The sequence below is a fragment of the Heteronotia binoei genome, chromosome 2 (genome assembly GCF_032191835.1).
Source record: "Heteronotia binoei isolate CCM8104 ecotype False Entrance Well chromosome 2, APGP_CSIRO_Hbin_v1, whole genome shotgun sequence".
Taxonomy (NCBI): Eukaryota; Metazoa; Chordata; class Lepidosauria; order Squamata; family Gekkonidae; genus Heteronotia; species Heteronotia binoei.
In genome coordinates, this window is record NC_083224.1 from 127121818 (window position 1) to 127147785 (window position 25968).

Consider the following 25968-nt stretch of genomic DNA (forward strand, 5'->3'; position numbering starts at 1 on the left):
TATCTCCACAGGTGCTTTGACTGTAAGCATGTTAGTTAGGCTTGCCAATCCCCAGGTCCCAGCAAGGGTTCTTCCGCTTTCCCAAGCTCCTTCCTGCCCCCAATCAGCTGGCCGGCAGGGGGAAGCCCCGCCCCCAAAGCCACCATGTGACTTTCCCCCTCCAGAGGCTCCAGTCTCCGATTGGAAAGGCTTCCTCTTGGGATGGGGTGTCTGTGCTACTTGGAAGAAGTTGGCTGCAACTCGTGAGTAGAGAGGCCAATCCCTCACTTCAGAGTCGCCAGAAATGGGGGGGGGGGGAGGGAAACTGCTGAGCACTTCATTATTCCCTATGTGGAGATCTATTCTCATAGGGTATAATGGGGAATTGATCTGGAGGTTTCGGGGGCTCTGGGGGGCTGTTTTTTGAGGTAGAGTCACCAAATTTTCAGTGCAGTAACTAGTGCCTCTCCCCAAAGTACCTCCCAAGTTTCAAAATGATTGGACCAGAGGGTCCAATTCTATGAGCCCCCCAAAAAGGTGCCCCTATCCTTCATTATTTCCTATGGAAGGAAGACATTTTAAAAAGTGTGCTGTCCCTTTAAATGTGATGGCCAGAACTCCCTTGGAGTTCAATTATGCTTGTCACACCCTTGTTCCTGGCTCCGCCCCAATGTCTCCTGGCTCCACCCCCAAAGTCCCCAGATATTTCTTGAATTGGACTTGGCAACCCTAATGTTAGTGGGGAAAAATTACCACAGAGTTAGGCAGTTTGACCCAACGAAACCCAGTTTGACCCTTTTAAGTTATCTATACACTATTTGGATAGGCGGGGCCTCAGAAGCATTTATGCCACTAAACTTGTGTCATCTTCCTAAAATTTTACTACACAGATAGATCAAGCACCCCAAAGCATTTTATTACTCTACCCAGTTCATATCCCTTCCACAGATAAAAGACCTTTGATTCAATCCAGAGGTCAGCATTTGAGGAAACTGCTAAAACAGTTTATTTATCAGAGAAATGTACTGCACAGAAAGCTGGAGTCAAGTAGCACCTTTAAGACCAACAAACTTTTATTCAGAATGTAAGCTTTCGTGTGCATGCACACTTCTTCAGATGAGGAATGAGATATAGTAAAGCAGAGCTACATATAGCTTGTGGGGTTTAGAGTGCAAAGTGGTAAAAAGATAAATTCTAATACCAGAATAGTTAAAATCTAATACCAGAATAGTAAAATTATCAAATTCAGAAAACCTTTAATCTGGGTTGCATTAGTGTGGGAAACCAATAAAACAGTAACACATCAGAATGTGAGAATGTCTGTTAATTATTCTATTGCTAATAGGGCAAACAGGACAAACCCTGTGACAAAGGCTAAATGGCACAAATCTGACATCAGGAATCACAAAACTGAGAAACCTGTGGGAGAACACTTTAACCTTCCAGAACATTCACTGGGTGATCTCAAAGTTGCTGTTTTACTGCAAAGGAACTTCAAAAACAGAATGGAGAGGGAAATTGCTGAATTACAAATTATTATGAAACTTGGAGCAAACACCTCTACAGGACTGAACAGGGATATGGATTTCTTATCTCATTACATATGCTAAGCCAATTTTCATGAAGTATGGCTATATAGCCACCGTATTCCAAATTCCTCTTTTAGAATAATGTACCAGGATGTTTTTGTATTGACATAATCAAACAACGGATATTGGCTGTTTATCTCATTACATATACTAAACCCATCTTCCTCTATATTTTAATGTATTTTTTTCTAATGACAGACTAGAATTATGTATATATTTATGTTACATGTTAAAAGTTAAATTAGTTGGACAGGAAAAACTGGGAAAGAAATGCCCTCATTTTGACCCAGGCTTATTAGCAATAGAATAATTAACAGATATTCTGACATGTTACTGTTTTATTGGTTTCCCACGCTAATACAACCCAGATCAAAGATTTTCTGAATTTGTTAATTTTACTATTCTGCAATTGGATTTTAACTTTGTACCACTTTGCATTCTAAACCCCACAAGCTATATGTAGCTCTGTTTACTGTTCCTCATTCCTCATCTGAAGAAGTGTGCACACACACGAAAGCTTACATTTTGAATAAGAGTTTGCTGGTCTTAAAGGTACTACTTGACTCCTACTTTGTTCTACTGCTTCAGACCAACACGGCTGCCCACCTAGATCTATGCACAGAAAACTTCAGTTGCTGGCTCTCTCTATTCAAACCATACCCCCCCCCCCTCCAGTGAGGAAAAGAGAAATACAACACAAGACTGTGATCTTAAATACAGAACATGGTCTAAAGGCTCAATCCCAACTCTTTTTACAGAAGCTATCAATTTCAGCTGTGCATAAAGTGACAGTTGCACTACTGTTAAAGAAGCTAAGGGCCAAGATTTTGGACAATCCATTTATATGAAGACCAGTTATAATAGTCAGAGTGGATCTTGTGCTAGTGTAAGGCTAGTAAAAATATGAAAAGCCTAAAGCGCTACAGGCATGTATGCACAACCTGCAAAAGGGGGGGGGGCAAGATTCTAGTTCAAGCTGTTAGGATTCAACAGTCCACTTCTATCCACACTCACTTGGAATTAAATCCCAGTTAGTTTAAGGCAGTTGTGGCCAAATTGTGGCTTGGGAGCCACATGTGGCTCTTGAAGCCCCCACCACCCCATCGGCCAGCTTGGAGAAGGCATTTCTCTCTTTAAACCACGTCTCCAAGCGAAGCAAGCTGGCAGCCTTATTTCTACCCCTTGCCACATCTATTTGCCTGCCTGCCTTCCAACCCTCAGACATTTTACATTTATTCGGTGTGGTTCTTGTGTTAAGCAAGCTTAGCCACCCCAGTTTAAGAGATCTTTCTCTCATGCCATTGTGCTTACTATTACAATATTAGTGTTCCAATTAAGTTTGTTAACTTGTCTAACCTGCTTGCAAGATTAAGCAGTTGAAGAGATAGGAAAAGTTAGATGCCTGTTTTCCAGATGCCACTTATATGTATTCAGTGTTGGGAGGGGGAAGCAATGTCATTTACATCTTGTCCAGTGAAAGGTATCCAGTGAAAAGTGACCCCTAGATGTACCTATCTACCTCCTGCATAAGCACAGCTCTGTGGTTTGGTGAGAATGGGCTCTGCCAAGCACAGGGGCTATTGCCATGGGGATGATTACTGACGATTCCTTTGGATGATGGCATGGCAGAGCAGTAGCTTACATACTCAGCATCTCTGATTATCTGAGGACACTTCCCCCTTCCCTATGCATGGCAGCAAACAAAGTTTTTGTTGCATTACAAAACACATAGTGAAGGGGGGGGGGGTTTCCCTCTTTTAAAACAGACAATCTTATAACAAGCCATATTATTTCTCCAATGTTGGTGAACATTGTGACATAGTTGTTCTTCTGTTTCACTATCAATGCTGAAAAATCAGTTGTAGGTAAATATTTCTAGCTTCTTGTAACAAAATATATATACAACACATTTATTTGGCCTAATTTCTGAAACTGGTAATCTCCTAGATTGCCTTTGGATCTGATTTTTCAAGGCAAAAAAGTGCACACATGCCGAATAAAGAATCAACAAAGTTTCTACCATACTTGTCCTTTGAAAGGTAATCAAGGTCCACAATGCATTTTTCATTTTAAAAATACTGGTTTTATGCTCTTAAAATCAGACTGGGGGAGGGGGGCAAGCATGTATCAAAAACCCAAAATAGTGTAGGTTATTTCCAATTTCAGGCAAAAAGGCAACTGGTTCATTTAAAAAAACCCATACATTTAAGAAAACCCCAAGCAATCCTCTGCCAGTTACATACCCAATAACTGAATGCAGAAATGCAAACAGAAACCATAACCATTTTCGCACACAGCTTACCTCGCAGTCACAATCCTGTTCCCTCCACAGCATCTGTCGGATTTCCCACCATCTGCGCCGGAGTTACAGGAAGTGCCGCAGCTTTTGCGTAGCAAATGTAAACTGGGTTTTAGCGGTTTACGTTTGCTACACAAAAGCTGCAGCACTTCCGGTAATTTCGGCGCAGATGGTGGGAAATCCGAACAGATGCTGCGGAGGGAACAGGATTGTGACTGCGAGGTAAGCTGTGTGCAAAAACAGTCCATGTATCACAGATAAAGCCCCACAGCAGCACTTCTTCTTATGAGAAGAACAGGTGCTGAACAGATACCATACTTTAACTGCTGGTCTACATTCACATAAAGGTGCTACTGGACTCCAACTTTGTTTTAGGGTGTATGTATGTACTGTTTGCATTCAAGACAGAAATCCTCTGTGAATTAGAGGAATACTCTTACATGCACTTTGTAGAATATACTAATCCAAACAAAGAGGTCAGACAGCAGTCTTCATTTTTCAGAAGGTAAGACGTTTTTATGTGTCACTTCAAATTAAAATAACAAATCAAGTAGGAATTCTGCTTCTTAGGTATTCAAGCACAGCAGATGTTCCCTTGGCAAGAATGGCTGCTCGAGGAGTTCGGAAAGGATTGCCTTCTAACAAAAGTGCCCTATAAAAGGACCAGAAACAAGTTAGGGTGACTGCTCATAAGATCATGTACACAAAATCCTTGGGCATGATTTTGTTAAGAACCAGCCTTCTCTGCAAATGCTATTTTTTCAGCAAAATTTGAAGAAAAGCTGTGGCGTTAGAGAGTTTTAAAAAGCTTTCTTAACTCTGGCAGCTGCATAGCAGATATAAAAATCAGGGGTAAGCCATTTTTTTAGTAACAGCTGAACTGCAGCACTGAATTTTCACTAGCATTCCATAACTTCATTAGACCTTGGAAGTATTATTAGATTATTCAGCCTCTTTTAACACTTTTTTCATATATAAACTGCTGCCACCACACCCCCGGTATATGTTTTATCATCATCACAGAACAAGGCAAAACAAGATAAACAAGTTTGGGAACAGGTTTCTCTCCTCCTTAAAAAACTTGGGATCTCACTTATAAACCAGTAGAATAGAACCACACCATAAGGGGCACTCACTGTCCCATATTGCAAGGAAGATCTCATGTTCAAACATTCTCCCAAGTTCAGTCACTGGGCTGTATCCAGTGCAGCATTTTCACAAATACAAGGCCTTCCACTCATGGAGCTCCCATCTCCCACGACAACCTAGAGGAAATTCCTGGCTGCCATGAGAGGATAGAACTACAAAAGCCAAATTCCATGGGCAGAAGTCATTGAATTTGTGGAAATGCTGCACTGGATCCAACCCAATGAATAAACGTTGGAGAATGGGCCATTGGTCACTTACTGTGAAGGGTCCTCCTCTGAGGAAAGGAGGACATCTTGTGAGTGATGCCCACCATCCTTTCAGGGAGGCAGGAACTCTGTTCTCATCTTCCTATTAGAGACATGGGAATCACCTCCTCCTCAGTTCAGGAAACTCCAAAAAGCAAGGAAACTTATTTATATCTCCTAATGAAACAGAAACAACAAGAAACAGCCATAGGTAACCAGAAGAATTTTTGGGAGTATATAGAACAGTGAGGAGTCATGTTAAGGAACAGCTTAAGCAGACAATGACTTCGGGAGGGGAAATATGTCCACCTTTCCTCAGAGTAGGCCCCTTCATGGTAAATGACCAATGGCCCGTATTTCTCTGGGGTGGAGGACATCTTGTGGAACCTCCCATATTAGTGTCCTCAAAAATCAGGTGGGTCATCATTTTCAGTATTCACAATGTGCTGTAGAACTCTTCTGCCAAAGACAGCGTCTGCTGAATCATAAGTGTCCGGTTTGTAATGTCTACAAATGCTGAGATGGACAACTAAGTTGCCACCTGGCAGACTTCCTCTATGATGCATGTCTGAGCAATGCTATACTGGTAGAGGCAGTTTTCAACATGGGCTGTAACTCCTCATGTTGCTTCCAATTTTTGTAATTTAAAAACCTCAACTATACAGTTCTAGACAGTTGAGCTGATCACACATCTGGCATTTTATTTCCTAAAAGTCGAGTCAATATGTTATGAATAAATAATCTGATTTCAATGTTGTCAATCCTATGAATGCATGTTCCGTGTGCCCTTCTCACATCTAGAGTATGCCACAAGTTTCCTATTGGATGTTTAGGATTCAGGCAAAATGAAAGAAGATAAATTTTCTAAGACCTATGGAAAATTGAATTAACCTTAGGTTGAAAGGTTGGGTCTGTCCTCATGACCACTTTGTCCTTGTGGAAGGTGCACAACTCTGACTTCACAGATAAGGCACCCAACTCTGAAACTGTTCTTGCTGTTGTCACTGTCACTAGGAAGGGTATCTTCATTTTGAGCCATTTCAGGGGTATCTCTCTAATGGGTTTAAATGGTGTTCTAGTGAGTGCCAACAAAACTGTATACAACTTACATGTTGGAAATCTGTGGATCTTTGATGGATCACAGCTTTCAGAAAATGAAGGCTGTGTGGATGTTGACACAAATTATATCTTTCCAGCTGAGGTACCATGGTGGACAGCACTGCCACCTGTCTTCTTAGTGTGGATGACTTGAAGCCTGAGGACAGGCCATCTTGTAAGAAGGCCAGAATCAAATCAATTGGAGAATTAAGTGGGTCCATTCCTTTCCTTCTACTCCACCTGTCACGATCCTAGGCCTAGTGCAGCCTACAGGCTCCAGGGAAACCTGTATTGGAGTAGCTACAGGGACTACATTTCCCAGGATCCCTTCTGTCCCTCTGATTGGGTGGGCAGCAGTTTTGGAGGAAAAAATTGCCCAGTGGAGACCAGTGTGGTGCAACTGGGAAGGAATGCAATAAAAGGCCAAGCTAGAGAGGGAGGAGCATTCTCTCTGGAAAGGCTGCATTCAGGAGAGTTCTCTCTGGAAAGGCCGCAGCAGGAGGGTTCTCTCACCCAAGGAGTGGTAAGTCTGTGGGCATTGGAGGAAGGGAATGTATAGCTGGTCACATTAGGGCTTTTATTTTTGCTTTGTGCCACCTTTGTTTTCATATTCACTGTTGCACTAAAGGTTTTTACAACTCACTAGTTTCTTCTTGAGCACTTATAATAAATTTATTGTTGTTATACTGCCTGGGTCTCCACATCTCTTTGATCATGGATAGAAGATGTTTTGCTAAGAAGGAAGACAGGGGTGGGTGGGTGCTCTGGGCCCACAAGACAGACATATCAGAGTGATGGCAGCCAGTAGAAGGCCCAGATCCCTGTTTTCCTTGTGTTCCCAATTAGGTAAGTAGACCCTCCAGAAGGAGAGCCACATAAACAAACAGGATTTTAAAAGGGACTGTATATTTTTAAAAAGCTATCATGAAGGTAGAATGCCAGCAGGGGGATGGGGGCTTTCCAGTGTTTTGCACTGAGTGTCACAAGTATGACTACCTGCTCACAGGACAGAAGTCTTGGGTGTGTGCTCGATGCAAGGAGCTCCTGGTACTCAGGGAACGAGTTCGTACCCTTGAGGCTGAGGTGACTGATTTGGAGAAGCAGAGACAGTCAGTTAGGCACTCGAAGAAGACTCTCGGGGATGTCTTAGATGTGCCCCACACTGAACGTGGCAGCCCCGTTGCTGCTAGGGAGCATGAGGGTTGAGAGGGAACAGGGCAGCGTGCTGAGGATAGGGGGAATGCGCCCTCAGAAGAGACCTCTTTTTCAATTGGTGAGCGGGTATCCTTTTGCGTCAAGGAACCATCTCAGATGGAGAATGTTTAAATATGAGATCTTCCTTACCATATGCAGGGCTCTTTTTCTAGCAGGAACTCCTCTGCATATTAGGCCATGCCCCCCTGATGTAGCCAATCCTCCAAGAGCTTAGAGGGCTCTTAGTACAGGGCCCACTGAAAGCTCCAGGAGGATTGGCTACACCAGGGCTAATATGCAGAGGAGCTCCTGCTAGAAAAAGAGCCCTGATCACACGGGACAGTAACTGCCCTTTATGGTACAAAAAGCTGTAAAATAAAAGCTGCTTCAGTTACAAACATTTGTACTGTTTCAGTACAACAACTGCTGTAATTTAAAAAAAACAACACCAAAGGATGTTAAATTAAAATATTCCATATACAAGTATATGCTGTTACAATTGCCATATTAGTTACCTGAGATTGATACAGTTCCCAAGTTCTGGAGGTACTTGCAATAAATCGTTATTCTGAATATCCAGGGTAACAAGCCTGTCCATCTTCTTTATTTGGAGAGGGTCAAGAGATCCAACCTGATTATTAGCAAGGAGGATTGTTTCAAGAGTTGGGATGTGAGAGAGGACATCTGGAAATACTTTAAACCTATAATGAAAAGCCACACGTGCACGGCTAATGTTATTACAAGTAAAATGCTAAGACAAGAGAGATACAACATCTATAACAAGTTTTCATTAAAGGATGCAAAACAATATAGAAAATGCTCCTTTGTCTCACAGACTATTGCAGGCCTTATAATATCAATTTACTTCAGAGAAATGGCACCAATATGTAAAAGTGCTGCACAGAAGTGTGCGAATTCTACTTAGGAAACACCCTGTACAAGTACAGCCACTGCATATACCTGCTAGACTACAGGGTTGCTGGAAGCTGACTCTCAGTACTGGACCCTTTAGAGCAGGAGTGTCGAACTCATTTTGTTATGAGGGCCGGATCTGACATAAATGATACTTTGTTGGGCTGGGCCATGTCAGGCTGGGCCGTATGTGCACCTATTTAAGATTAGGTAGCAGAGATTAAGATTAGGTAAAGCTGCAGTACTGCAGTAGGAGCCCTCTCCTCACGAACTGAGTTCAATCCCAGCGGAAGCTGGTTCAGGTAGCCGGCTCCAGGTTGACTCAGCCTTCCATCCTTCCGAGGTCGGTAAAATGAGTACCCAGTTTGCTGGGGGGAAAGTGTAGATGACTGGGGAAGGCAATGGCAAACCACCCCATAAAAAGTCTGCCGTGAAAACGTTGTGAAAACAACGTCACCCCAGAGGCGAAAATGACCGGTGCTTGCACAGGGGATTACCTTTACCTTTTAGCAGAGATATAAACTTTATAAAGGACACAGACAAACACAATTAAAGATTTAAAAAAAAAACTTAAAACATGCTTAAAACATTAGCACTCATTGGTCCTAAAGGTGCTTTTTTTGTACCTCTCCCATAGGATCCAGGGAACTGGGCAAAGGAAGCTCTGGCTCTTTCCTTTCTTCCCCAGGGGGCCAGGAGGGGGAGGAGCCTCAGCCAAGAGAAGGAAAAGAGGCTGGGCTCAGTAGCTGTGTTATGCAATTGAGAGAGTCTGGCAAATCAAGCTCTCCCTCCCCCCCCCTTCCTCCCTAAGGGAGGAGCCTCAGACAATGGAGAAAATAGAGTCTTTGGTCTGTAGTTCCTGTGCAATTGAGCAAACCTTGCAAAACAAGCTATGGATAAGGAATCAAGAGAGAGGAAGAAGGAAGCAGATGATAGCCAGTTTCTCCAGACCATTAAGGTACTTTTCCTTGGTCCTGTATCCAATTTAAGATCTTTAGTACATTTATTTGAAAAAATACCAAATTTCCCTACCCCTTTGGTAGCTTCATTTTCAAACCTAACCCATTTCTGATTCCCTTCTCTTTCTATTTCTAGCAATGCTTTAAGTTGAAAAGCTTCGTAATAGTTTATTATGTCCGGTACTCCCCATACTGGTTCAGAATTATGATTATATACTAACTTTTTTGCAATTCTAAATTTCTTAGTACCAAAAATCCATTCTCGTATTTTTGTATTCCAATTACTCATTTTTTGTTTATCTATTTCTAATGGTATTGTTTGGAATAAATACAATAATTTTGGTATCCAAAACCTTGTAACACTTTTAACTTTAGCAGTTATACTCATGGTTTTCCTCCTCCATTCCTTCATATCTCTTGTTATCTTTTCCCATACCTTTTAATAGTTTTTTTCCACTATCTTATTAATATTTTTATAAATTTCTATTCCCAAATATTTAAATTTCTTGACACCCATTCCTATTTTAGTTAACCTATTAATTTCCTTCCTTTCCTTCAGATTCACATTAAAATACATTATTTCTGATTTCCCCATATTAATTCTTAATCCTGATATCGCTTCAAAGTCGTCTAATGTGATTTTCCTTTCCTTAATAACCTCTTTGGGATTTAATATAATCATAATTATATCATCTGCAAATAAGTTAATTTTTATTTCCTCCTTGCCCATTCTGCATCCTTCTATTCTGCCTCAATTCCTAATTCTTTGCGCTAGTTGTTCCATCGCCATTATAAATAAGGCTGGTGAAAGTGGACAACCTTGCCTTACTACCCTTAAAATTGGAAATTGTCCCATATGTTCGTTATTCACTCTTACAACTGCTGTACCTTCTCTGTAAATTTCCTGAATTGTATTTATAAATGGCTGGCCTATTCCATATTTCAACATTATGGACCACAAAAATTCATGAGACAGTGTGTCAAATGCTTTATATACATCTAATTTAAGTAATCCTAGTTTCTTGGCCTGACTATGACATACTACATTTAATATATTTCTTATAGGGTGTGCTATACTTCTGCCTTTCACAAACCCATACTGATCTTCTTTTATTATATAAGGTATTACATTTCGCAGTCTATTTGCCATTATTTTGGCAAAAAATTTATAGTCTTGATTTAATAGACTTATTGGTCTATATGAACCCACTTCTTGAGGATCTTTCTGAGGTTTCACTATTAAAGTTATTTCCACTTTCCTCCAAGTATTGGGAACTCTTCCTCCCTTTAGGATAGTATTAAACACTATTTGCAGTTCCGGGATCAATATTCCTTTCATTTCTTTATAGAATTCTGCTGTAAAGCCATCTAATTCCGGAGATTTTCCAGTTTTTAAACCCTTTATTACCGCAACTATTTCTTGGGTTGTGATTTCTTTCTCTAAACTTTCTTTATCCTGATCTTTTAAACTTATTCCTATTTGCTCCCCGAATTCAACTATATCTTTTTTTTGCATATAAGGTTTTATAAAAATCCAGGAAGGCTTCTCTAATCTCATTCGGGTTCTGTGTTGTATTTACATGTGTTCTTATACTTCTCACCCTTTGCTTATGCCTTCTACCCTTCAAATAGTTTGCCAATCTCCTCTTTGAGTTTATTGTGATCCTCTGAAATTAATTCCTTACCATAGTTTGTTTTTTCCATAGTGCCATAGAGTCAAGAGAATCTAATTGTCTCTTAAGTTCTTTAATTAATTTTTGCCTATCTGGGCAAAAATTTTTTGCTTAGTGTCTCTGTAACATTTCCAGTTCTTTTATTTTTCCTGTTCCTTCATTATGCATTGCCCCCTGATTATTGCTTTAGCTGCATCCCAAAGGATGTCTGTGGCTACTGTCCCTCTATTTTCCTTAAAATATTATTTTAACTGATTTTCCATGAATTTTTTATCTTTTTCTTTAGACATAATCATATTATTATATCTCCATATTCTTTTAACCTGTTCACCTTTTATTTCTATTTCTATACTCAATGGGGCATGATCAGAGATCCATATTGGATGAGTTGTTATTCTTGTCAATTCCCAATTATTTGATCTTTGAAAGATTATGTGATCTAAACATGAAGCTGTTTTGTGCCTACTGGAAAAGTGAGTTGGTTGGGGGTTCAGACATAAAGCTTCATATGCTTCTATCAGATTCCACTTTTTCCACCTAATTATTTTGTCTTTAGTAACATCAATGTTAAAATCTCCTGCTATTATCACTTCTCCTTCAGAAAACCTCTGTAGCTTTTGTGATACCTTTACTAAAAAAAATTTCCATCCTTTGTTTGGGGCATAAATATTTATCAATGTTATCAATCTATTTTGAAAGGAGCATTTAGCCAAGAGATATCTTCCTTCCCCATCACTTAATACCTCTATCAATTTAATGTCATTCCTTTTATGTGCCAGAATTGCTACTTCCCTTGCTTTGGCAGTACTTCTTGCTTCAGCTAACACCTCCCACCACGGGTCATTAAATAATGGTTTAGTATCCCTTTTGGCTTTGTGTGTTTCCTGTAAACACATAATATCTATATTTTGTTGCTTTATAAATCTAGCAAGTCTATACCTTTTGAGATTAGAACTTAGACCATTGACATTCAGCGAAAGCATCATCAGCATTCTAACCATATTCTTTTACACTAAAATTCCCCCATCTCTCTGGCCAAACATTTACTTTTGTTATCCTTCCCTTTCTACATCCCAACATCCCTTCCCCCCTCCTCCTCCTCCCCCTCCCTTCTGCCCCTGACATAGAGCTTGTAGCTGGGGTGATTCCTCATCCCCTCTCTATGCCTATGGGTATACGCATCCTCCCCCTCTTCCATACTTAATTATATCCTTAACTTATGACCTCTTATCTTATTTTATGGATACTTCCCTTTTTTATGAGAGCGTCTTTTGCTGTTTTGTCCTGGTGTGTGGTAGATTCTTCTTCTTCTTCTTCCAATATTGAAGTCTCCTCCATCTATTCCTAATTTCTCTAGTAGTTTCACTGCTTCCGCTGGGTTTCTTGCCATTAGTCTCTTCCCCTCTCTGAAAATTACTATGGAAGCTGGATAAGCCCATGTGAACTGTATTTTGTTCTGGAAGAGCCTCTCAGCATATGGTTTCATTAAGCTCTTTTGTTGCAATGTTTCCTGACAAAAGCCTTGCTTATGAAAACCTTTTTCCCTTTATGCTCCAGTTGTTTGTTCTTCTTCAGAGCTAGGAATACTTGTTGTAATGTCTCCCTCACAAATTTAACTATCACAGGGCGTGGTTCCCCTCCTCTCCTTTTACTCTGCAGTCTATGTACTCGCTCTATCTGCTCTTCATTTAATTTTATTCCCTGCTCTGAAATCCATTCCATCATGCTCTTTTTTAGTTGTTTTGCATCTACTTCTTCTGAGATTCCATGTACAATTAAATTGGCCATTCTGTTCCTGTCCGAAAGCTCAGTGATTTGTTTCTTCAGCTGACTAATCTGCACCTTATTTTCTTTTGTGGCATTATCAGCTTTCAAAGCCAGTTCTTTGACCCCTTTTAACTCCATATTTAATTGGCAAACCTCCTTTTTTATTTCTGCAATTTCAGCTCTAATTTTCTCATTAGATTCTAACACTAGGTTTTGAAATTGTGTCATTTGCTCAGATAGCCCTTTCACTGTAGTCACCATGTTAAGCAATCAATCACAACTAATGTCGACTTCTTATCTTGAAAGTTCAATAACATTTTCTTACCCCACACAGCAGTTAAGTTTTCAAGTTTGGAAGGTGCCCAAAATACCTACCAGGGAAGAATTTATTGTCAAACTTGTAGAAGCTGCGGAATTAGACTTAATGACCACAAGGCTACATGATGGTAACATCCAAAAATGTAAAGAAACTTGGGGTCCAATATATTGTTGGGTAAAAAGTAAAGGATTAATATTGGAATAATAGAAATATAAAGGAAAATCTCTGAACACTTCCGGAATGGTTGGGAGTATGTTTGTATGGTGGAGGGAGGTGGAACTACACTTGGGACAATGCGTTGGATGTAAGGATTGTATGTGTTTGTTTTCTCTTTTGTGTGGGGTTTTTTTTGTATTTTTGTGGTTTTCACTTTGGTGCATAATAAAGAAAAATTCTGGTTAAAAAAAAAAGTTTTCAAGTCAGACCTCTATTTCCCTAGACACTCTCCTATCTATTTCTCACACTTTAGTAGAAATATTTACATTCCTTTTAGGTCATAATTCTTTTTCCTTCTCGGAAGGGGGAAGGCATCGGCTTCTTACTCCTTAGAGCATGCACACACCCCTCTCAAAGCAAGATTCTCAAGATATGGAACATTACCACATAATACCATATAACCAGTTCCATTAAAACAAGCAAACAGAACTACGTCAACACAAGGAAGGAAGGTTAAGAACAAGAAGGCTGCATAAAAAGAGGATTCTAAATTTAAGAGCCAAGAACTCAAATATGATTGATTCCAAAAGGTAGCCAGAACAACTTAGGAGCCACTATTGAAAAAAACACCAATTTGACATATGATAGGGAGTATCAAAATGATACTCTTATAAGCAGCACAGCAAGTGCACTTACCTGTTAAAAGCAAGGTTTATAACCTGCAGACTTGCCAGTGTTTCCATTTCATCAGGCAAAGATGTCAAAAAGTTGTTTCTAAATTGCAAAATGAAGCAACCAAAGACCTCAAGCATTAATTGGTAATAAAAGTTAATTAAACCATTTTTTACTACATAAAGTTTAAATGGTGGAATTAAGACCACTCTACCAGGGCTACTGTCTCATGTGACTATCACAGCAGAGAAGGAAATTTTACATCCCACATCTGCACCATCGCATGTAATACATGTCCATGATTACAAAGTAAATTAAAATTGTTACAATTGTATCTTTAACTATTTATAAAGTTATATCTTAATTTCTTCCACATACTAAAGGCTGGTTCCATGTTCATATTTTTCTGATGCCAGGCAGGTGGGTCAAACAACAGAGCTGAAGCCTTTATGCAGAAGCACCTAGTTTGTCACCATTTGAAATAGGGCACAGGACTAGATGCTCTGTTCCAGCAGGGCTGCTCTTATGTTCTTATCACAGGTATCCGCTAAATATATATAAAGGCGTTAGAAAGCTTCATGTGACAAATACATGTGTGTACATATTCAAAAGATATGATGATAGTATGCTTGTGGGGACACATTTTACCCGCCCAATGGCAATTACATTATTGTTATTGCTCAAACATGAGATCTGAAAAGAGTTTAGTATTTCCTTTGCTGTATCAGCTAACATTCCAACTGTTTTATTTATTTATTTTACACCACAAAATAGCAATTGAATACAATAAATGCCTAAAATACAGAAATAACAACACAATAACAATGAAGTACAATCTAAGCATCAAATCCCTTAAAAACCAGTTAGCAGCATGTTCCTAAAAACCATTTTTATTAATCAAGCAACTACATTTTCCTCCTGAACCACTATTCCTGTTCATAACTCTCTTTCCCAGCTATTTCTTCATCCTCTTAATTCCCTGTTCCTAAACTTTCCACCCCCCTCCTTGGCCCAAATGAAGCCCCTAAACCTTCTCCTGAGTCTTATGCTCTTCCATTCCTCAAATCACTCTACTCTCAGACTTGTTACCCCTACCCCATTCGTTCTTCTTCCCTCCCCTAATTCTTGAGCTGAGCCTTCTATCCAACAGTCTACCCCAAGATAAGGATAGTTCTCCTTCCCCAAGCATACCTCCCCTTCCTTCTTTCTCAAGTCATCTGTTATTACATGGGGAACCCTTTAAGAAGTTCTAAGCTTCAATAGATGCCTTAGAAATGGTCAATAATCATTTACCTGAAATCCAAATGTGTCAACCTGTGAAGCATACACAGTTCCAGGGAAACAGAAGAGAGCTTATTGAAACCAAAATTGATATCACAGACAGATTCTTTTAGCTCCACAATTCTGCAGACAATTACAAAACAATAAGTAATTTAGATCTTAAGACTGAAGATGCTTGCCAAAGCAAGAACTTTCTGTATTTGGAGCCATTTCAAAAGGCCTTTGGTTAAACCAGACTACCTATAATATTATAGCCATAAATGATGTTATTTAGTTATAGCTGTGCCACATTTTCAACGCTAAAATTTAATTTCATCCAATTGAGTCAACAAACAAGTATTTTGAAGAGGATTCCCAAAATTGGGCAGTTGCTGTTAATTAATCCCAAATGTGGGGAGCAAAGAATGAAACACAAAATAGGTGGATTTATATGTTATTAAGCCATACCTCAGTTTAGTGAGTTTTTAAGCTAGTGCACCTACTAGACTGATTATTCAGCTGTGTTTTCTACAGAGCAACTTTTGTTGTTAAATATTGCAACTAGTTATGGCCACAAATTGGGAAAATGGTGGCTCATGGTTCATTGGGTTCCACAAAGCATGAACTGTCATGAATTTTCCATTTGCCAAACTGGTTTGTGCGGTTTGGGAGGTGGTAGAATGGCCCCCTTGTGAATTAGAGATGCCAAACTCACAGGGGATATTCAGCACACTCTTCTCCACCCTCCCTCCAAGCAACAAGTCAACAACAACAGCACAAGGAAGGAAGATCAAAGAGTTTGTCCCCCCCGCCGGCACTGGCAGAGACAGGCTAGTAAGCATCCCTGAAATATCAAGAAACACCTTGCCAGCTAGCAGAGGTGTTTAAAAAATTGTCCCACTGTGTGGGAGGGAAAAAGAGTCCCTAAAAGCTTCTTCTTGAATCAGCCAGCAGCAAGCAATTCTTCTCTTAATACTCGCTGACTCAATGACTAACTGCTCTCTCTTCCTGCTGCAAAGTGAAAACAGCTGAGTCAGGGTGTGATGTATATATACAAACTGCTCCCATAGAGCAGAACAGGAGCTCTGTGGTTTGCAGCCTGAGCTGCCAATCAAGCTATGGGCAACTACTATGGGTGTTTCTAGGGCTTTCCACAAGTTTAACTCCCACATTGCCTAGGAATTGACTGAATCAGTGCCAGGCTGTTTGGCCAATGAACCACTCTATCAAAGCACCCGGACCTCCATGGGAAAAATGGCGGTTCATTGTTGGTTCAGGAATGGACCAACTAAACAAACCCATCCAAAACGAACCATGAACTGACGTGGTTTGAGTAAAAATTCAGTTCATTTTGTGGTTTGTGCCCATCCCTAATTGCAATCAAACTACCAGACAGCTTAATACTGAGAAAGACCATCAAAGAATAGCCTGAAGACATGACAACAGTTCTACTGATGAAGAAGGTTTAGCCTTGCAAGCTCCCGTGATGGGAGGCTACCTTTGAGCACTGTCAAAAAGAGTGAGTAGCAAATAAAATCTGTACTTGTTTATCTTCTATTGTGCAAGAACTCGGTGCTGCTCATATGAGAATATTTGGGTGTGTTTTATGTAACATCACACTAAATTGTACTGGAGAGAAGAATCTGCTTTGTTACCAAACATACTAGGAAACATTTTAAACAAAATCCATTATTAGGATTTGTAGAATCTTTCGAGATCAAGTGCCGTGTTCTACTGGAGAAAGTTTTCCTTCCAGACGTTTCGTTCTCAGCTGCGGAGAACATCCTCAGTGGCGTTGCAGCCGGAGCAGGCGCTCAGACCTTCTTGGCTGCTTCTTGGCAGCAGCCAAGAAGGTCTGAGCGCCTGCTCCGGCTGCAACGCCACTGAGGATGTTCTCCGCAGCTGAGAACGAAACGTCTGGAAGGAAAACTTTCTCCAGTAGAACACAGCACTTGATCCCGAAAGATTCTACAAACCCTAATGATGTTACCAGCCGTGAAAACCTGAAATCTTTGAAAATCCATTATCTTTCTGGCACAACCCACATAACTACTTACAAAGTCTGTCAAGATCATCAGTAAATATAAATGTAATTGAAAATGATAGATTTTCTCACAAGGAAAGGAAAGGTCCCCTGTGCAAGCACCAGTCGTTTCCGACTCTGGGGTGACGCTGCTTTCACAACGTTTTCACGGCAGACTTTTTACGGGGTGGTTTGCCATTGCCTTCCCCAGTCACCTACACTTTCCCCCCAGCCAGCTGGGTACTCATTTTACCAACCTCGGAAGGATGGAAGGCTGAGTCAACCTTGGGCTGGATACCTGAACCCAGCTTCCGCCAGAATAGAACTCAGGTCGTGAGCAGAGAGTTCAGACACACACCTAAACCATTTAATTGTACTAAAACTAGTATAACACAAACTTTGTACCTCTTTGGAATTTCTGTCAGACAATTCCTGCTGAAGTTCACGGTAGTTACAGGATTGTTTCCTACTGCATTAAATACGTCTTCTGGTATTACAGTTGCCTGTTTCTCACTAAAGAATATTTTTTTAAAAAAAAATCTAGTTTAGAAGAGGTTTACTTATTATCATTTATTAGACAGTTCCTTCTTTGATAAAACATAATCAGAAATGAATCTGCCAGATCAATCCTCTATTAGAAGACAAAGACCTAGTAAACCATTCATGCCCAAGGGACAGATTATTTATTTATTTTGTTCAATTTCTAGCCTGCTCTCCCTGCACAGTCCCATGAGAAATCCTCACTTCCTCGTCTTGAAAAAAGCGAAAAGAATGACAGTCCCTTCTCTGTTATTCTCCATGTTGGAGCTTTTAGCAAACATTCTTTCTTGTTCTCACGGTGAACTTTTTAAAGCAATCCAACAGTCCCATAGGAACCAATAATGTTCATTCAACAGGTAATCACTTCCATAGGTACAGAAGAAGACTGAAACCTACAGCAACCAAATGGACATGTCTTCCAGTAACAGGCTGTTACTAGATGAGGCAAGGTGACTTTTTTTTCTCCTATCACCACAAATCAATTGCCTTTGCTATTACCACAGGTGTCAAAATTTTACCCATCAGAAATGTGGCACACTAGGCACTGGTAGCATTTCAAAACAAGATTTGATTTATTTAAAACAGATTGGCTGGGAAGGGATGGGATTTGTACAGAGGTTTTAAAATCTGTGATCAGACAGAACAAAAATGAATACAGAGCTCCTTCACAGGCAACTTATTTCATAAGATACAGAGTTTCCCTCAAATCGCTCAACATTTACTAAAAGTAAATGGGGAGGGACAGTGGCTCAGTGGTAGAGCATCTGCTTGGTAAGCAGAAGGTCCCAGGTTCAATCCCTGGCATCTCCAAAAAGGGCCCAGTCAAGTAGGCGTGAAAATCCTCAGCTTGAGACCGTGGAGAGCCGCTGCCAGTCTGAATAGACAATACTGACTTTGATGGACCAAGGGTCTGATTCAGTATAAGGTAGCTTCATATGTTCAAGTAACCTTGATGTTAAAGGTTTATATTTTTATAATTATTCTAGATCTGAGGAACTTTCTTTCTAGTCACACAAGCTAAAGCAGGGGTGTCAAACATGCATTTTTTTCAATACTTAAAAGACTACAAAATATTTCAATGGCAGTGAACAGACTGTATTGAAAAAACTTCTTGCACTAGCATTTTGACATTGTCAAAAATTATTGTGAAGTTTATAGCAATAGTTAAGAATCTATTTGAAGAGTATAGCAATTTATAAGATTTTGTATGCTGCTTATGTGATTTGGATTTTCATATGTTCATTCAGTACTTTAAAAATTGGCTATAAATTAATTAGAAATAGTACTTGAATTGTACCAGTAATTCATCACGGATCTCTTTGCTATTCCAGTTTCTTATCCTTCATTCTCTTCATTGTTGGCCACATTCTGTACCAGCTGAAGTTTCCAGGTCAGTCTCAAGGGTAGCCCTGCATAAAGCGAATCACATAATCCTGCCTGGAAGTGACCACTGCATGGATCACTGTAGCAAAGTTGGCGAGGGGGGTGGGGAGACAGGGAGCTGGTTGCCTGGCCTTCCAAAGATGGGAAAATGCTGACCGGGCAACCATTGTTACCTAGACTACTGTAATGAGCTCTACGTGAGTCTGCCCATGAAGGTTATTGGGAAATTGCACCTAGTACAAAACACTGCAGGCAGGTTTATTTCAGCATTAGTAGGCATAACAACTGCCTTTTCTACCAGTATGCTTTCAGGCATAATTCAAGGTGCTAGCTTCAGCTTGTAAAGCTCCAAATCAGGGGTCTGCAACCTATGGCTCTTGAGCCAGATAGAATCAGTAAGACACCAAATCAGTAAGGAATACAAAAAGAAAAGTAAATCTTGCAATTAAGGTATATTGCAGAGGTAGAAGGGATGCTAGTATAATCAGTGGGAGGGGAATGTCAGACAAAAATTTTTATGGGACTAAAGATATGTTTTACAGAGAGGAGGTGAACAGCTGTCAGTAATCCAAATGTAAACCATGTGCAGATTTATTCCAGTGCACTAGAACTGTGGTGGGTGCTTCTGAATATATTTATTACTCATTGTACACTCCCCTTAAAAGAACTCACAAGAATCAGTGTTTGGGCTACAGAACCTTTTGGACTCGTAACCACATCAATTATCAATAATATGATGCTGCATATTTTCACATGCAATTGAATTTTCTTATACTGGCTGTTCACTGATTTCCTGCTCTGAAATGTTCTCTCTCTCCTGCTTTTCTGTTGACCTTGTCCTTGGGCTGTTCTATGCCACAGGTTTTTAAAATCTTTAATACTGATGTATATGATGTTTTAAATAAATTTTGTAAAGCAAATAATATTTTACCTGTTTTAATTGTTTTGAATTTTTTGGATAAAACACAGGATAAACATTTTGTAGGTAAGTAAAATGAACGTAGAGAGCCTAACAGGAAAGCTTTTATGAATCCCTTTGACGTGTGGGTCAGTGGCATACCATGGGGGTGGGGGGCAGTCTGCCCTGGGTGCAGCTTAAAGAAGGCCTTTGAAAGGTGCCCTTGAAGCCTTCATCATTCTGCTGCCTCCTCCTTTTTATTTTTTAAATGCAATTCTGACTGCAGCCACTAGGGACTTGGAACTCTGAGCATAGCAAAACACTCTAGGATCAGCTAAACTTCCCTTTTCTCCAAAACTCACAGTTCTGCACTAGACCTTTAATCCTGGTTCAGCCCTGTCCCCAAACTGATTTTCTGCACTAGAATCATAAACTCACAAAGCTGGTTTCTATGATTCCATGATTCAAGTGTAGAGTGCCAGTATGGGGAGAGGGCTGTACCAGGATTAAAGGTGTAGTGCGGAATTGGCATTCAAGCAAACGTCCTTAACAGATCGTTCTGATAGCTGCTACAGTAATTGCTAGGGATGGGCACAGACCAGAAAATGCTGGTTCGTTCACAAACAGAACTGAACTACAGCCTGGTTCGCGAACCAGTTTGCGAACTGGTCCAGTTTTTAAAAAGCCCCCCACAGAGCTTTGAAGCTCCAAAGTGGCAGGTTGTCTCCAGATCACTCTCCTCAATGTACCCACCAGCTTTGGTCCACATTGGACTTCAGGGGGGCTGAGTTACAGACATCTAAAAAAGGTCATTCACTGCAATGCTTTTCAATGGGATGTCACCTCTGCTGTGACAAAAACTGACCTGGGTGAGCTAGAGACCTTCAGTGCACACAATTCCTCCCCGGGGTGACCCTCCACATAGCCCACATGTTACATGCATGTCAGATTTGGAGGGATTCAAGCAGCAGACCACCAAGCAAGATGCCTCCAGGAAACTTTTGGGGGCAGTTGTCCAGCATCAGTTTGAGACACTACAGTGTGGACCTGGTTAAGCTACAGGCATCAGACTCCCAAAGTACTTCCCCAGGGATCACCCACATGGCTGCAGGTAGCTGTGTCTTCCTGGGACTAACCAGAGGAGAAAGGATGCTTTTTTGGAGGAGCAGAAAGGGTACCCCACAACTGGGGAAAAGCCCCCAAAAAATCTGTAGATAGTTTGGATGCCTGAGTGGGAGAGGAAGAGTGGAAACCCCCCAGGCAGAGACTCAAGCAATGCAGGAAGAAACGGGGTGCTTTTCGGAAGAGCAGAAAGGAGACCCCACAGCCAGGGAAGACAGCAGGTAGCCAACCCCCCCCCCCCCTGAAATTTGTAGATAGTTTGGGTGCCTGAGTGGGAGAGGATACCCCCCCAGGCAGAGACTCAAGCTATGGAGGAAGAAACGGGGTGCTTTTTGGAGGAGTAGAAAGGGGACCCCACAGCCAGCATGCAGAGAATAGGGCAGTTTTCAGAACCCGCAAAAGTGAACAGTCTACCCCCAAATCAAATCAAAACCATGTTTTAAATGAAAAAAAAAATCTATCCATGTTTCCCACTCCTCACAGCAAAGAAAAAGACGGAGGCGGGGGAGAGAAATGTAGTTCTGAATGCAAGGAAAGGAGAAAAAGAGAGGTGATGTTTTTACTCTGTCAGTTTGTATACAGGCCAAGAGATTCAACAGGTTTCTCCACCCACCCCAGTAATTCCCCCCCCTCAGTCCACCAAAAGATATTCTTTCACACATAAGAAGAACAAGTCTCGCAAAAACTAGATGCAAACAGAGGACAGGAATGTGCCTCCAGTGATTATACACCCCACCCCCCATCCTGAGGAAGTCAGATCAATGCTTGTCATTGGAAATCAGACTTGCCTGTCATCTTCAGACAGTCCCACCCATACCCACTTTTCAGCATGAAACTCCATAGGTGGAGTTTCTTTGCCAAGAGTGCACAAGAGGTTCCAAACTGGGCAGAAAGTTCGGAGACTTCCTGGTCCGAACATGTGACTTTCGAACCAAACTGTTCACACCTTGAACAAGGTACAGTCTGGGCCAGATTTTAGTTCGGGTCTGTGCCCATCCCTAGTAATTGCCAGCCTGCATGTCATTTGATTCAATTGTCTAGGCCTTTCTCTCTCCCTTTCCTTGCACCTATTTTAGCCAGATCTTGCAAAGCAGTAGTTAGGCATTGCAGCAAGATAAAAACTTTCCCTCTCTTAATTTCTATTTCTCTTTTCCACACATTTCTCATTTCTTTCTTTCTCTCTTCACCTAATCCCCACCCCTTTGTTTTCACTTCTTCATCTCAGGATCTTCTCATCCCTATCTTGCTTGGTGACAGAATATATTTAAGAGTAGTATAGTCACAAACCTTTGTTAATATTATGCTGGGTACTCTGTACATTGCATTGGTTCTGTTGGGGGCAAAAATACCCCTCATTTAGTTTCTACTACAGTGATTCTGTGGGTTGACTTTAGTCCAGATGGAGGCACCTTTGTGATGCTTTTGGCTACCGTTAGTAAAAGTCAGTACAAAGGCAGACTCCTAATTCTCAAAAATGCCTTGTAGACGTTTGAGATGGTCAGCTTTTGGACTTCATCATGGAGAACAGAAGCCTTCCTAAGTGTCTGCTCAGAACACAAGTGTTATAATGGAATTTCCCACCCACCCCCCATCAAGTCACACCTGATTTTTGGCAATTTGTAGGGTTTTCAAGGCAAGAGACATTCAGAAGTGGTTTGCCACTGCCTACCTCCGTTGTGGGCCCTGCTTAGCTTCTGAGATCTGATGAGATCAGACTATCCTGGGATTATGCAGGTCAGGGTTAGGCTGAAACTAATGTGACTGTCCCAAGGTCACCCAGCAAGGATTTCCCAAGTCAGTACAAAGGCAGACTCCTAATTCTCAAAAATGCCTTGTAGACGTTTGAGATGGTCAGCTTTTGGACTTCATCATGGAGAACAGAAGCCCTCCTAAGTGTCTGACTTGTACTGACTCCCAAATCCTAATCCAACACTTTAAATTCTACACCCTGCTGGCTCTCATGATGAAATAGTATGTTGGAATTTGATTTTTTTTACTGGCATGATTGTATTTGTGAAGTTAAACACAAGAAATATTTTACTGTCTGCTTGTCTTTTCTGGCCACTGAACACGAAGTTTGGATCCAGTGGCACCTTTAAAAACCAAACTTTGTTCTGCTGTCATATAGAACAGGGGCCCTGACCTGGATAGCCTCAACCTAATGAGATCTTGTCAGATCTCAGAAGTTAAGCAGGGCTGATGTGAAGGCAGGCAGTGGCAAACCACCTCCAAATGTCTCTTGCCTTGAAATCCCTACTGGGTCACCAGAAATCAGCTGTTGACTTGATGGCAAATAAAAAATAAAAATTGTGTGTGTTAAAAAATTACCTGTCCTGGGCACCAAATAGGCTAGGTATGCCTCTGGTGTGGCTTCCCAGTTATACTCAAATATGAAACTGATTAAGGCTCAAACCCCATCACAATATCCAGAACATAGTTTGTAAAGAAAGACTGAGAGTTCATTTTCTAGCCTTAGCAAACAGGATAGCTGATCTCGTACCACACAGCAATTGATTGGCATTATTTATGTATTTGAATTTTTGACCACCTTTCCTGAAACCAGACTCAGGGCGATTCACAGCTGTTATAATAAGTTATAACAAAGTCCAATAAAAATCATGAAAACATTACAGTCCCCTAAGGGACAGATGGTGTCAGATCCTAAAGGTGCCACTATCACACAGAATATTAGAGCTGCAACCAGTGCCTAAGAAAGCTATTCCTTTTGAAGGACTGTTATTTTCAGATCCAAGATAAATCTATTTCTGAATTTTTGATGAAAAATACCAAACTGCAGTATAAAAAACCCAGAAAATTTGACAAACTTTTCAGTTGTGCATACTGGAAAACATTCAAAATGTAAGTAACAATCAACAGGTTTAATGTAAAGAGGGTAATTTGTGATAAGAGAAGTGAGAAGCTATAAGAAGTGCCTTTGATCCCATGGCCCATCCTCTTAATCAGTGTTAAGGGACTGATGGCCTTATGCCACCACTATTTTATCTGTACCAAGAACAGAAAAACAAAAACTTTTTTATAATATTCATTTTCATGTATAATCTTACAGGTTGAGAGCTTAAAATGTGTTTACCTATAATCTAACGTTCTTAATGCAGAGATAGCATGCAGGTTGATCTTTGATTGACTTGGCAAAGTCATTGCTGTCACAGGCAATTCTCCACTTGAACTAATTTCATCTCCATCTAAGGAAATCAGAATTATACATGTTTAACATTTTACACATAGGACTTGCAAGTCTTAAAATACAATAAAGTGTGGCTAAACGGCTACATTATTTATATTTCATCCTACAAGCAGATCCTGGGTAATAACATTCACTTTAAATAATTTAACTCAAGACATATCACATTTGGAGTCCCATCTTATGCCTCTTTATTCAGAAATAGCCTACTGAGACGAGAGAATGCACAGAATTTCAAAAATCCCGAACTAGACCAAGTAAACATAGTGGTCCAGTAAATTTTTATTGCAAAAATAGGGTTCTCACTTGTTCTCTGTCTCAAACCCACAACATTCCATCAAGTTTCCTCCTATTCATTCTTTCTGCTGTTTATTCAGCCCCAATTGGCTACTGCTTCAGCATAATTTAATAGTAAAAAGTAGGAAAGGACACAGGTAGCATGAATATACTTAGAAACAGAGGAGTCCAGGTAGAGAACAAAGAAATAATGTGATACACCTTAGTACGAGAGAAGTCACCGAAATGCAAAAATTACTTCATACCAAAACAAACTGCTAGTTTCCAATAATGCCTTTTATTTTAAAACGGCAAGAATGAAACAAAAAGATTGAGCTTTGCTAACAGCTTCACAAGCAAAGGCTATTAACTTTAAACTAGTCTCTAATTTTTAAAAGAGATTTGAAGCACACCTGTTAGTAACTGAGGTAAATGGTACAAAGTGTATTCTGTATATATCATTTAGGAGTTATGGACCCAACTGGTGGTCAGACAGCATCTTTCTGCTCACACAACATAGAGCTACAATCCAGACAGCTTGCTTTAGGCATTTCTAAAGCCTTAGCTACCTTAATGAACTTGTGACGTTTTTATTGGAAAAAGCACACTTATATTACACAACCTACTTTTAAGCTTCCCTGTAGTATCTCATGCACTGCTAGGAAAGGGGGGCAGGTGAAGCTGTCTTTGAAATACATAATCCAAAATCCTGACAGAACTAGTTGCTTGAGCACCCAATGGCCTTGGCTCACATTCTGCTCGTCACAAGCAGGAAGCCAATGTTTTGATGGGCAGTTCAACTGCTTATCATATGTGATCATGGGGCCTCTTCCCCTCTCATCACTGGGGTACACCACTGATGCCAACTGTTTAAAGAATGAATAGAATTAAATGGATCACGAAGCTGGCTTACACTGAATCTGAGCAATCACTCCCAAGTGCTCTCTACTTAGAGGTACTCTGGGACATCCTAAATGAGTAACAGTGTGTAACAACTGCTGTTATAAACCTCAAGGTGGGTTCACTATCAGATATAACTAAGATTACAGCTATAAACCTCTCACTGACTATTTGCCACAGAGGTCCATCCTCTAGTTTTTTTTCTTTAGTACTGATAGATCCATTTATGAGTAAATGAAAAAAAGTTATAATAAATACCGTGGAAACAGTATAGGATGTTCTCTCCTAGCTATACTGTTGTACAATCTGCAAAAAGGCCAAGAAGTAATCAAGCAGAGGTTTTAGGATATAAA

General features: G+C 40.4%; 1 protein-coding gene across 1 annotated transcript in view; it reads right to left on the reverse strand.

Annotated features, from left to right (window-relative positions):
* Positions 1-4357: 4357 nt before the first annotated feature.
* The window catches only part of LRRC40 (leucine rich repeat containing 40), a 42288-nt gene continuing 20677 nt past the window's right edge, over positions 4358-25968 (reverse strand). The window contains exons 10-15 of the mRNA XM_060232006.1: positions 24329-24440; positions 17700-17807; positions 15305-15415; positions 14036-14113; positions 8069-8254; positions 4358-4519 (exon numbers count right to left, since the gene is read on the reverse strand). Of these exons, the coding sequence (XP_060087989.1) occupies positions 4414-4519; positions 8069-8254; positions 14036-14113; positions 15305-15415; positions 17700-17807; positions 24329-24440 (701 nt within the window). The 3' untranslated portion in view covers positions 4358-4413. The remainder of the gene's footprint in view (positions 4520-8068; positions 8255-14035; positions 14114-15304; positions 15416-17699; positions 17808-24328; positions 24441-25968) is intronic.